The sequence below is a fragment of the Manis pentadactyla genome, chromosome 1 (assembly GCF_030020395.1).
Source record: "Manis pentadactyla isolate mManPen7 chromosome 1, mManPen7.hap1, whole genome shotgun sequence".
Taxonomy (NCBI): domain Eukaryota; kingdom Metazoa; phylum Chordata; class Mammalia; order Pholidota; family Manidae; genus Manis; species Manis pentadactyla.
In genome coordinates, this window is record NC_080019.1 from 109,635,991 (window position 1) to 109,650,630 (window position 14,640).

General features: G+C 38.8%; 1 protein-coding gene across 4 annotated transcripts in view; it reads left to right on the forward strand.

The window, feature by feature from the left end:
- KCNMB2 (potassium calcium-activated channel subfamily M regulatory beta subunit 2) overlaps nt 1–14,640 on the forward strand; it is a 224,935-nt gene that overhangs the window by 198,887 nt on the left and 11,408 nt on the right. For 3 of the 4 annotated variants that reach the window (XM_036926782.2, XM_036926780.2, XM_057500136.1), the window contains 2 exons: nt 8,559–8,729; nt 11,127–11,322. In XM_036926782.2, coding sequence (XP_036782677.1) covers nt 8,559–8,729; nt 11,127–11,322 — 367 coding nt within the window. The remainder of the gene's footprint in view (nt 1–8,558; nt 8,730–11,126; nt 11,323–14,640) is intronic. The other variant, XM_057500139.1, reaches the window with a different exon arrangement.

Consider the following 14,640-nt stretch of genomic DNA (forward strand, 5'->3'; position numbering starts at 1 on the left):
CCAAAGAGAACTCACACACATTAGATTTATTTATTAGATTTATTTCTAAGTATTTTCTTTTTTCAATGTTTCTTTTATATTTTCTACTTTTGCAGATATATGGAAAAGCAAATTGTACATATCAATCTTTATTTCAACAATGCTAAATTTTCTTATTAATTCTAATAACTTATCTATAAATTCTTTTTTATTTTCTTCATAATTATAATACTGATGAAAATACATTTTATTTCTTCTTTATCAGTAAATATGCCATTCATTTATTTTTCTTGACTTAATATTCTTGCTAGTAAATCATGAATAAAATACATGAATATCTTTGCTTTGTTCCTGCTTATAAAGGGGACTCTTTAAACATTTCACCATTTAGCATCAAGTTTACTATAGATATTTCCTCTATGCTATTTTTCATATTAAGGATATTGCCATCCCATCTATTTCTGACTTGGTAAGAGTTTCCTTATACTTTCTTTTAATATGTTCTATTAATCTTTTCTATAACACCCTAAGTTAGAAGCTTAGCACATTAATTATCAGGCTTTCTTCTTATCTAATATAGGCATTTACGATGATACATTTCTAACTGTGTATTGCTTTAATGCATCCCACTAGTCGCTCTATAGTGTTTTTTTAATCATTCAGTGGTAAATATGCCCTAATTTATTATGTTTTGTTCTATGATCCATGAGTTCTTTGGCACTGTTTTCATTTTCATATATAGAGTCATTCTAGTTATTTTTTGTTATTTATTTCTACCATTGTTGCACTAGAGCCAAATAATGTGATCAATATAAAGGTAATACTTCTCAAAGGTTTATTAGGTTATGAAGATACCCTAACTTACATATTATTTAAATAATTTTATGTTTCCATCTATATTTTCCACTAAGGAATTTTATCAAATTTAATATGCTAGCAGATCAGGTAAAAATAAATAAGAATTAGAAATTAGAATATCATTGGAAAATTATGTGATAAGTTAAATTTAGGACTAAAAAGAAAAAACTCTTACTTTTCTTTCCATAATTTTACTCTCATCCTTAGTCTCTTATCCATAAAATAATATTATAAGACTTTCTGGAAAGTCCTGTAGATTAATAGGTTGACAACAGTAACATTAGATTCATGGACAGAACCCCTCATGTTAATGATTGTATTAAGAGTGACTATCATTTGTTCCTAAACTCAAAAGCACATTTCCCCCAATGACATATACATCTTTAAAAGGTTGAAAAAAGAATAATTAATCAAAATGTACCATGTAAATATATACCTACTAGCTCCAGGAAAAACCATGAAATCTGGAACTAATAGCATACATGCAAAGAAGCATACCTCAAATATGTCGAAGACTTTGGTGAACAGAAGGGAGAACAATGTCTGTTTTAATCAATGCTACTCCCAGCTCTGCCATATACAATAACAGTTTGAGTGTTTCTGAGCAAAAAGATGTAGGAACTGTTCATTTTAGCTCTTCTGGCACTCAGCAATCCATTGCACTACAGATTCACCCTCATAGGATCTAACAGAAGGAACTTTTCCTTGAAGTCTGGAATCTAGAGTTCTCGGTGCCTGAAAGCTTAAAATTTTTCCAGAAGAAATTATAGTAAATTTGTTGGTGGTAAGTCCAATGGGCACTGACAGGAAGACAGAAGTCAGGAGCCTGTTCTAGCCTTGGTTTTCTGATTTACCTGGTTTTAACTGGCTACTTAGCCTCCTTTTGCTGGCTACCTCACAACCTAGCGCACCATAGGCATTACATTAAAGGAACATATTTTGTAAGCCTGATAAATGCAAGAGACTGGACTTCCAAAGGTGAATGTAGTCTGGCTGTAACTCTTGAACATCTCAGTATTCATTGGGCCAGAGAGGTATAAATATTTATTCAGTATGTTAAGTCTTAGGTTTAAGCTTCTAAAGCATCTCCCCTGTGTCAGACACACATAATTCTTCATTTCTACTCATATTGATCCAACTTCTCTTTCCTATGCCCTCTAGTGCCCCTCACCTTCCAGATTTGTCTTCCTGTCCCCACATGTTCTAGCACCCGAGCTATCTTTTGATTCTCTACCTAAAGTCTAACTAACCCCATGATTTAATTGTTACTTCTGGACACAGGCGATGCCCAGATCTAACTTTTCCTCTCCTCTGCCACTGTTCTTCTTCAACCCCTCTTTATCTACCTGAAACATGGGAGGTGTTTGGGATCAGTCTCTTTGCCTCTAGACATAAATCTTTCTAAATAACCACCCATACTAAACTGAGTGATCTCACTGAAGTACAAATGCAATCATATCACTTCATTGCTTAAATTCTTCTAATGGCTCTTCTAACTTCAGAAGACATACAAGATCTTTTATCTCTGGCCCTTCCCCATCTAACCAGCTTGCTGCCTGCCATCCCCTACCCACCTAGAATCCAACCATACTCAACTACTATTCTCTCACTTTCTGCCTGGATATATTTCCCCTTCTCAATTGTTTGCTCATCAGAAACTCAATGCAGTGAGTTCAGGACCCTTAGCCATTGCTGCCGAAACAAGTTATGCCCTTGAACTGGCAGCCTTCTAAACCACCTCCATGGTTATACATCACAGCCCTGGGATGATTTATCTACTACCAATCTGCTGAACACCCAATACAGTGAAAGCCAATGTATCTGAAGCCAATATACCAAAAAAATTCATTTCTAGTCAATCATTTTGATGAATTTACCAAATTTAGCTATGTACCAAAAACTCTGTATGATGACTGTAACCCTAAATAGTCCTATGAATTAGGAGGATTGCCAGACTGTGCATTATGCTGATTCCTCTCTTCAAATTTCCCCCCCACAGAGGGTCCCACCATTCTTACCCAGATCCCTCCAGTTGCAATAACAGAACCAGTGCAGAGAGAAATTAAACATTTTGTAAATAATGTTCATAAGGACAAAATAAAAACTGTTTAAAACTTCACAAAATCTTCAAGAAGCTGTGAAAAATCCCTGTCCAAAATTAATTATTGTAACTTTATGAATATTTCAAAGAAACAAATTTTGCTTAACTGATAAAGTTGACAAATCTATCAAAGTAGTCATAATATAGAATTTGCCATAAGAATCTCAGTGATGCTAAAAATGTTAACAAAACAGCAAATGACTCTAAAAAGGATTTGAAAAAAATCAGTGTGAACTGAAAAGTTCCCATTTGAAATGCTAAATTTTTGTTGTATATCTATTAGAAAACTGTATTTACACACATAGTCATGAAAGATATATCTATGAATATAATCATAAGAATATATTTTTAGAGAGACTAAGTCTCCCTAGGAAGCTTAGATTTTTAAAAAAAATAAGATTTTAAAATACTGCTAAAAAGAATACATTCATAAGAATTACTTTATGATTGAATGTATTTTTAAAATATAGTCTTAAAATATTCATAAGAAAAAATTGATTCATATTCACTTGCTGTTCTTAAAACAATACTCTTTAAAAATAATTCTTTAAGTCTGTAAACATGATAAAGTAGGCAAATTATTCACTTAGCAAAGTGATCCTTCAAAAACCTGAGCCTCTGGCCCATTGGCCCCCAGAACATTCACTTGCTTCCCTAGTTTTCCTCTCTAACCACCCTCAGAGCCATGCATCCCTGTGCATCCTAATGAATGGTGTCTCACCCAGCAACTTCAGGACAACATGTCTCATTCATTTTGTACCACCAGAACTCAGCATAGTGTGTTTCATCTTAGGAAGACTTAAAACTATTAACAAATAAATTAACAAATGAATTAATAAATGGCCTTTACTCTGCCTTAACCTGAATACTTTTTCTCCTTGCAGGCTAAATACCAGGGGAATCTGAATTTAAATGGGTGAAGGCCAAGGAGAAAAATCTTTCTTGTACATTTTACTGTTTATATTCATATTTGTGTATACATAGCCTTATAATTAATTTGTTGATGAGCAATAGAGTAAGTCCCCAATATCAAACTTTAAGAAATTATCCAAATGAGGAGCTGGAAATAGTTATATTGTGTTCACTATTGCTTAGAGAAAAGACAGCTCTATTGGACAACTGAAAATCTTTTTTTTATACAAGATATTTTGTTATACTTGGATTTGCATTGTGGATTTATTAATAACTTCCATTTCCAGAATGATTTAGGAACAATGTCCCCTGTATATGTATTAAAGACTGCACATACCTACTCTTGCCGTTGTCAACATCTATAAATGTTGTCTTGGGTACTGAAGCCAAGACTGCCTCAACAGAGCTTAAACATACTGCCTTTCCAGAACATGCCAAGGCTAGATCTGCTTCAAACTTATAAATCCAAATTCCTGCTCTATACTTAATATGTTGGGCATCCCACATATTCAAAACTGAATGGATAGCCATGCCCCAGACTCATTCTTCCTCCTGAGATCTCATAGAGGTGTACTGGCCTTCATTTCCTTATTTCTCCTCCTGCCCTCTTTCAAAAAAATTCATAAAGAATAGACACAAAGAACCAAAGAGAGATGAAATATCAGCTCTGTTAGTAGTGACACAGTAACTCCCAAAGTACAAGGATGAAGGTTGGTGTTTAGGCTTAAAGCCCAAAATAGAGCACTGTACTCCTTCCCCCAAGCATTGAAGACAACTTGGCAGGAAAGGCCCTAACTAATCCACTTAGTTTCAGGCGGTAGACATTCCCCTCCCCAACTGGAGCTTACTCTCCAGAGACAAGAAAGCCAAGGCACACGAGGCCTGAACAAAAGCAAGTCCAAAAGGATGAAAAAGAAAATTGTGCCAGATATGAGCAGGGACTTTCACACTCACCCAAAGATAGACGTGGCCCCTAACTGTCAGACTTGGTCCCTCTAACCTGGAGATTAGTCACTCCTCCATCAGGATGCTGTGTTTGGAGAAAACAGTCTATAAATGTATCAGCCTCTGTCTTCTCAGCCAGAGCAGCAAAAGTCCCGTCTGGAACCCTGAAGAGAAGGGGAATAAGGATCCCTCCACTCCATCATTTCCTCAGTCATCCAGGCCACATACCTGGACATAAATATAAACTGTATCATTTTTCTTACTTCCTCATCATCCCCTATGTGCTATCAATCACCAGATCCTGAAGTGTTATGTCCCAGATATTTCTCCATACATCCTTCCCTTCTCCATCTGTCCTACCTTGATCTTAGATCTAGCCCTCATCAATCATCCTTCCAAAACCATAGTAACAATCTCTTAATTCTACTCTGTAACCTGTTTTGTTACATTCCTAATCTAATCTCCACACTGTAGCCAGAGTGACCATTCTGAAGCTCAGTTCTGAGTAGCCACCTTCCTACAGCTTCCCACCTACTACAGGATAATGACCAAGCTCTTTAGAATGACTTACAAAACTCTTGTGACCTATGACCTTTCCATACTCATCTGGCCCATTTCCCAGCCCACATTCTTCTCAGTAATACTAAAATGCTTGTAGTTTCTGAAAGTGACCAGGCAGTTGCAAATCACCATCCCTTTGTTTATGTGATTCCTTCTGTCTGTAATACTCTTGACTCCCTGTCTCATTTGGTGAACTCTGATTCAACCTTGTTTGAAGGTCTACTTTGCTTAAGGCATTATTACTCTTCAAGGAAGTCATCCCTAACCTCAGTCCTGCTCCCTGTCCTGCACCCTCATGCTGGAGAAATTTTCCCTTTTCTCTACTTACTCTGACTAGCTCCATCATTGAACCTACTACCCTATGTTGATATTTACTTTTGTTTCTGTCTTGGGCAGGGGTCATATCCCTAGTAACAAGAGGTTAGCACTCAAGATAAGTGTGTGGACTTAAGTTAATCTTTCTGTTCTTCCAGATAATTCATTCATTCATTCTTTAATTTATCCATTAATTCAATAATAATTTATTGACAAATTTCATGAATATTTCCCACTCCACTCACTCACTTCTGTTTTGCTGAGTAATAGCCTGATTTCCCAGATAACTTTGCCTTATGTGGAAACCAATCAAATTCTCTCTTCTCTGCAAACTCCAGAGCTTATGAAGAACATTTATTAACCATTTCCTAATTGTAATTTGTTTTTAAATTACCCATTTGAATCATTTTTATATGTTCCTTATTCTGGCAACATAACTGACTGATGACACTGAATCTTTTATGGGTATAGACTGACATGAATGACGTGGTATGACAGCCTAATACTCTGGAACTGAAAGACTACTGCTCCTTCTTTGCTGGCTTCCATCTGCAGAAAATAAAAATCTCAATGGCAGCCATCAGAATTAAATACATTTTGATAAGTAGTAATAGCAAAGTAATATCACATTATTATTTTATAGCAGGTCTTTGAAGCCATTCAGACTCAACCTGTCTCTTCCTATTTAGAAGGCTTCCTGACCACTGACTTTAGCCGCTAATAGGCACTGATTTTTTTTTAATTTATTCAAGTTCATGAAGGGTCAAGTTTAAACAACTTTGATATAAATCCTACATTTTCCAAAGAAAATCTCAGGGAAAAGTGGGGGAACTTACAATGTGGGTGGTGCCCTGTCTTTGGAAGTCGAAAGCAGGGCGGGCCAACCAGTCCAGGGGTCTTAGGCTGGGGAGCTGAGGGCTGATGAGAGATTGGGGCTCTGAGGGGCTCTGGCAATGAGGGTGATGAGCAGCCAAGAATAAGGGAGGCGAGAGGCAGACAGGAAGTGCATGACCATGAAAAGATGAGGAACAAAGGCCTCTATTAGCTATGTTCCTACTACAGTGGGTTCAGGCCTCAAGAAAGTACTCTGTACTTGTATAAACTACCTCAGGAGGAGAACTTTAAAATAATATTAATACACCAACTGGTTAATTTTATACTCCAATAACTAGATTCATAAATACTCTGCCCTAAAACCTTTTGGAAATATATTAATTGCACACACGCTCTCACCCCTCTACAAGGAAGCAAAATATTGAACAGCCAACCCAGCACGAACCAGCTGACCAGAACGGATGCTGGCCACCAGACCCAGCGAGGCTGTCCTGGAGCACAGCGCTAACTGGAAGCCCTGAATATACACACAGTTGCCCAAATAACAGGCAGCTCATCCCTCCCCTGCCAAGTTCCATTGTGTGATCAATGCATACTGGATCAAGTTCTATACTGGATTCTGCTCCGGTGTCTTTTCTAAGCAACAAAAATAACTAGTGATAAAAATTTTAAAGGAAAATCTGAGGTTATTCTCATGTCTATTGCCTGAAGATAAAAAAAAAAGTGGCCAGAGATTTTCTCCATTTTCAGCCTTCTATTTGTCCTCCTCCCTCTTCCCAGGCCCTAAAGGCCAGTGAGTCCCCCGCAGCCCTGCAGCCCTGGCATCTGCAGCTCCCTGCTCAGAACAGAAATGGAAGGAGATCCTGAGCTGCTCCCTGGCTGCCTGCCTTGCCGGCATCCCGAAGCATTTCCTTCCTTCCCATTCTTCTCCCACACCTCTCCAAGCATCCAGCAGTTCCTCCTTTCGGCCTTTTCCTCCAGATCTACTTTCAAATTCAATTCTCCACTCACAAGCTTTCTACATTAATGGTTTACTTGGCCATACTGTCCATGAAAAATTATTTGGAAGATAGTAGCAATTTTAGGATGTTTTGACACTCATGTCATGGAGCTGTAGCGCCACGCCCCATTTTTTAATGGAGGCATTTATTAAGCACTTCATGTCTGTCATTCTCCTGGATAACTTAATTTACGTCATCTCATTTAACCATTTCAATGCAAGTAAATTACTTCCACTTTGCAGGAAACTGGGACTCAGAAAGGTTGAAGAACTTGCATTGACCACACAGGGTGTACTGATCATGCAGGTAGTAAGCAGTGAACTCAGGGTTTGAACTCAGGAGACGGTTTTATTCCAATCACATGTTCTTTCTTACTCTATGTTGCTGCTCTAAAATAGAAACAAAAATACCAATAAAACAGTCCAAAGTTAGAGAATCTGGCCTTAATTCAACTGACATCATTCTAAGCATACTCAGGTGTTTACACATACATGAAGGGAGGGCTGGGTGGCTCCTCCACATCTTCACATTGCTTCTGAATCTCTACAGAGCCCAAAGCAACCCTAAGCTTGAAAAAAATGTTAACCAAAATAACTTCTGTCTATTACTACTGAGGGGAAAGAAGGTAGTAAGTTGATAGATTGCTGAGGTCCATTGCCATTTGTTTGAATTAATACTCCCTTAGATATTGAGAGAGTATAAAAAGGCTGGTGATGGTTAGCTGGGGGTTGAATGGCAAAGGCAACAAGCCCAAAGCATTATTTAGGGGGTGAGGGGGTTACTTGCTTTCTCTCTTTAGATTTAGAAAGAAGGAAAAAGTATTTACAGTTAGACACAGGCCCCAAGTAAAGGGGGACTTTTTCTGCTCAGGGCTGGGTGTGTGTGTGTTTGGAGGCACTGTCCGCATGCTGGGACCCTTTGCCTTCAGTTAGGTAAGGGGGCTCGTCCAGGCCTTTCTGCCTTAGTAAGAGGTGGGCAGGGACTTGCCCTCCCTCTAGGGCATGCCAACCAAGTGTGAACCTCATGTAAGATGGCATTATTTTCAACCACAGAAATATTTACCAGAAAATCAGGGACCATGACCTCCTGGACAAAAGGAAAACCGTCACAGCTCTGAAAGCAGGAGAAGACCGGGCCATTCTGCTGGGACTGGCCATGGTGGTGTGTTCCATCACCATGTACTTCCTGCTGGGAATCACACTCCTGCGCTCATATATGCAGAGGTAATGCCCCCAGGGCCGGCACGGCCTTCTGTCCCCACCTTCTCCCCGCTCCCCCAGAGGTCCCTAGAAGGTTCTCTTCTTCACCTTCTTTCACAATAAGAAACTTGAGCAGTGCCTGGCACACAATATTTTTCAATAATGTGATCTAATAATAATGATAAAAAACAGCTCTGTGTCTAAACTGCCTGCTATGTGCCAAGTACTTCCCATCCATTACTTGTTTAATTCTTGCAACTTTGCCATGAGGGATGTATGAATATACTCATTATAAAAATGGCACACCTGAAGCTTAAGATAGATATAATCTGCCCAGTGTCACACAGCTCTAACATATAGCAGAGGTAAGATTTGAACTCACATTCTGCTGATTCCAGAGCCCTATTCTTGCCTCTACACACCTCTGTCTTGTTCTCCACAATCATTTCCTTTCCATTCCATCTCTCCCTTCCATCACCCCACACATCACTGTTCCTCAACTGTACATTCTCAACTTCTAAAAAATTAGTTCTAAGAAGCTAAAAAATACTGGTGCCCAAGTCCCACCACCATCATCTCAGCAGGTCAGATTTAATTTGTCTGTAGTGGGACCCAGCCACGAGTATTTTTTAAAGTTCCCCCAGTGACTCTAATATGCTTTCAAGGGTGAGAAATGCTGCTATGCATCAACTTTTAAAAATAACAGATTTTGAATGCTCTCCTTTTTAACATCTGCCCTACTGAATATATGGGGAGGCAATTAAATACTGAGATAGAAAATATATTCCCCCTGTGTAAGCCACACGACAAACCCCCACAGCATCTCAGGCTAACCATTGTCCAATAAATTGGACACTTTGAGCACAGGAGAGCCCAGCATTGCTATAACTAATGGGGAAAATATCACAGTGGTTCAACTTAAAGAAATGAGGCCCCTTCAAAGAAAAATGGAGGTTTCAATCCAAAAGAGAATGAAGCCATTTTTGTGGCATTCATTTCTCCACCTAAATTAATACTTACATTTTAGAAGCAAGCTCTAGCTGAAACATGGCAATTTGCTAAAATTAAGGCATCATCTTCCCCATTTGTGGCCACTCTGCTGTGTCTCTGATGCCGTCCGTCAGCTGTGCCCCTTCTCAGTGAAAGCACTGATGCCTCAGGCCTTGAGTGCTCACTTTCAGACCCTCACATCTGCTTAGAACCATTAGACATTTTCCTCCTTGTATAAGCAAAACCTGACCGTCCGTGTCCCAGGAAAATACAATTTGCCCTACCAGAAAGGGTCAGGGCTAGTATCCTGCCTCTGGCACAAAACCGGACATCAAAAGGGGAGCCCTGTCATCACATGTCCAGCAAAAAGAAAGAATATTAAACTGCAAAGAAAGCATGCTGTTTTTGATCACTGTGGTAGTCGCTTATAGCCAGAAGCAAAACACTGATCACTGAGACATCACTTTCTAATCCCAAATGTTACCCTTGTACTTAAAATTACAAGTATTTTAGAATGAAAAGCTGGCCAATGGGCAGCTGCAGGTTTTTGAAAAATCTAATTGAGCGGTGTAGGACGCAGGTACTGATATGAATACCTCGATCTGCAAAAAAGGGCCTCTTTCCCACCATGTTCACGAGGAGGCAGAGCAGCCCCACAGAATGAGTCTGAGCCTTAGACAAATACAAGATTGGGTGGAATCATAATTCCCATCACTCACTACCTGTGTATCCTTGCATGTTACTTGATTTCTCTGACCCTCAGTTCACTCACCTTCAAAAGGAATTAATACTCAACTTACAGGTTGGTGGGAGGACAAAAGAAGATGATGTGAAGTACCAATTAGGGTAAAAAGGGATGCAACAAGTGATGTTCCTGGCATAATAAAAGGGTGGAGTTATGTTTTATCCCTTGTCAGAAGGACCTTAGAGAAATACATCACTGTCCCTCCATCTGCTAGGTCAGAACTCAAGCCTCTCCCCACCCCTCTGCCGTCTTCCCTCCCCTTCCCCTTGACCCCGTCTCTGCCTGCAAACTGGGCAAGCACTGCCAAGGTGAGCACTGTGGTGTGGCAGGAAGTGTACAAGGTAGAAATACAGGATGAGGGCAGTTTGTGAGGTAAAAAGATGCCTATGCTGACCCATGAATGTGATAAGGGAAAAAGAATCTAATTTAGATCAAGCCTTGGAGAAGATTTTACTATAACCGATGGCAGTCATTGGAAAAGTTCTCAGGTACCAGGCAAAGTATATCTAAATTCATATTGTAGCTCTCCTGAAGCTGCTCTATTCAAAGGCATGAACTTCAAACAGATTATAGATTTATAGATTTTGGAAAGGCTTCTTCAGGTTAAGGCGCTCACAAACAATCCCCTGTGATGGCACCCTCCTGGCCGTTAGCATTTGGCCTGTTTTCTCTCTCCCCCTCTGCAGTGTGTGGACGGAAGAGTCTCAGTGCACCCTGCTGAACGTGTCCATCACGGAAACATTTAATTGCTCCTTCAGCTGTGGTCCAGACTGCTGGAAACTCTCCCAGTACCCCTGCCTCCAGGTGTACGTTAACCTGACTTCTTCCAGCGAAAAGCTCCTTCTCTACCACACCGAAGAGACGATGAAAATCAATCAGAAGGTAGGAGTCTGGCCCCCACACACTGCATTCCTGTCACCCCGCAGAGCTCCACTCAACTCATCTCTCTCTGAGTTCTCTGGTGCCATCATTTCAAAGAAAAATGCCGCTAGGAAGCAGGCCCTGCTTCATCCACTCACAGAGGTCACTATCCAACTCCTGCCTGGGGAACATTTATTTTCTGTGCATGTTGTAGCCAGGTCATTCTCCCATTGTGTGGTAGTGCAGATTTATCCTTTACTTCTGTTTAGGGGGGTAAACATCATGCCCTTATTTACACAAAGAGATTCAGTGCTTCAAAGCCAATATTCAGCTTAGAGTTAGAAAAAGCCAAAAAACAGGTATATGTCACGCACTTAAGAGCCATGGAGTAAAACTATATTTTGCATTTCCACAGTCGTCGTCACTTAGTTCTGTGGCCATGAAAATGTAACTCATTCTCTCCAAGCCTCGGCTTCCTTTCCTCTGAAAGGGTAATGACAATGGCCATCTTGTCAGGTCGTTGTAGGGATGAGAGCAGGGTGTGTAAGTGCTGAGCAGAGCGCAGTGCCTGGTGCTGGGCTATCTTCCCCCACGGGCACATGTATGCCTCTCTTTCTGTCTTCAGATATGTTATGTTGATAGAGGCTGAATTGTTCAGCACTGATATTTTCAAGCCCACGTGGTGGATGCTCAGCAAATGAGTTTGGTAGTAAAATGGTACATAAAATGTGCATTTAAAACATCTGGGATGACCAGAAAGTGTCAACAGAACTAACCTGCCATTATCAATTTTAAATTAAGCATATTGGGTCTGGGATTTATTGTAACAAATTTTGATACACCAAGACAACCTGGTGCCATGCCCAGTTGAGGCAGAACAACGGGCCCTCATTCCCAGGATACACCTCTCATGAACTCTATTCTTTCTTATAAAAACTTCTCTTTTCATACTATTATCAGTAGTTAGGTGATATAGATTATATGTATTGAAAAACTAGAATAGCTTCAAAGTCAGAAGCTAGAACATAGGATTTGTTTTGTGACGTATTGACACATAGTAAGGAAATCTGCCTTGCATTTTGATTACAAAAACATAAAAGAATTCTTGCTAATGTTTCTGAGGACTCAAGGGAATGAATATTTCAGAGAATGTTATTTAAAATATCCACTCTGATTTCCTTTTGTTTGTGAAAGCCATAAACAATTCCAGTTCTAACCCTGTTCTGCAAATACATAAAGCTTAGCTCTCAAACAAAGTGTCTGTTTCTCAAGATCTTCCCTTGAGTCCGATTTTTAAAGCAAAGCTACCTGTAATGCCTATAAAACTCACAAATCTCCATGGAATTGGACTTTGGCCAAAGTTGAATAGGCATCAAGAAATGGGATATATTTCCATTTCTTCCCTTTAACATTTATCACTACAGTTCTGTGAATGCATTATTTAGGCTGGAAACAGGGAGTGAAACTACCATAGAAAAGTCTCAGTTAAAAATTTAGAACCAGTATCTTGCCTGCTGTCAGCATGATACTAGGTCATCATTTGGTTTATTTGCCCCATTACCTTGTTTTTAACTGTGAATTATAATACACATACAGAGGTATGCAAGAAATGAGAGAGTACAACTCAAGCATTTATTACAGACATCTCCCATGTAACCACCACAAGGGAAAGAAATAACGTATTTCCTGCAGCACGGAAACACCCCTCAGGCCCCTCCCCATAACTAGCAGCTCTGTCCCCTGCCACAGGTAACAGCTATCCTGAATATTATGACAATTACTTTATTATTTTTCTTTCTAGTTTTATCACCTGAGCATATATCATTAAACACTGTATTTTAGTTTTGCCTGGTTTTTAAACATTACATAAATGGAATCATACAGAATATTTCCTTTTGTGTCTGCCTTCCTTCACACAACACTGTTTATTAGACTCATTCCATTTAGTAGTAGTTTATTCATTTTCACTACTGTATCATATCCCATTGTATGAATGTGCCAATTTTATCCTTTCTACTGTTGAACATTTTGAATTCTCTACAGTTTGGGGCTATTACATGTAATTCTGCCATGAATATTCTTAGATACGTCTCTTGGTACACAAGCACACGTTTCTACCAGGTATAAACCTGGGAATAGAATATCTAGATCACAGGCTTATGTATATATGTGAAAGTTTAGGACATAATGTCAAGTAGTTTCCCAAGTGCCTGCACCAATTTATACTCCCACCAACCCCATAAGTATGAGAGCTTTTATTACTACAAATCCTTAGAAACACTTGGTATCATCTGTAATTTTGAATTCAGCTAACATGGTGATATTTCCTTGTGGTTACAATGACTAATGTTGTCAAGTGCCTTTTCATTTATTTATTGTCCATTTGGATCTCTTCTTTTGTACATTGTCTAACTCCCTTGTCAGTTTTTTATTGGTTTTTTTCTTCTTTAGATTCACTGTAGGAGTTCTTTAAATCTAGATATAAACTTCCATTAGTTATATATGTTACAAATATCTTCTCCTGTGTTGGGCCTTTTCACACTCTTAATGTCTTTGAATCAAAGAAGCTTCTAATTTCAATGTAACCAAATTCTGTCAGTCTGTTATTTTTTGTGTTTTGTTTTGGTGTTTTCATTGTCCTTAAAAAGTCTTTACCTACCCTGAGGTCATAAAATCACTCTCCTAAATTATCTTCTAGAAATGTTATTATTTCTCCTTTCCCATTTAGAGTGAAATATGCCTGGAATTGATTTTTATGTAGGAGTCAGGTTTCTGTTTTCATTTTTTTTTTTATGAGTAGCCATTTACCCAAGTCCATTTATAAAAAAGACCACTCTTTACTCACTGAATTATTCTTATAATCCCATTTCATCTTCTATTTTCTTGGGGTTAGTATTTGGTCTAGAGTTTACAAGTTCAATTTTCACTCAAGGACATTAAAACATTTTAACCCCACTAATTTTCTCCCCAATTTATGTATTGTTATCATTGTATTCTATGAATACTTTAAGCTCAGGTACACATTATTATTATTTTTGTACATAGTAGATACTAATTTGGATGTGTCCTCACGATTTTCCATTTTTATTATTCATTCTTTCCTTTATCTCTGGTCTTCTATCTGGGATCACTCTTCTATTGCTTGACAAACACTCTCAGTTAGTATTTACTAAGTGCAATACCTGCTCTAAAGAACTCTCTCAGCTTTCATTTGTCTGAAAACATTTTTATTTTACTACGTTTGCATTCCTGAAGGATACATTCAGTAAGCACAGAATTTTAGAGTGGCTGTTATTTTGTTTCTGTGCATTGAAAACATTCAATTATCTTCTGGTGAGC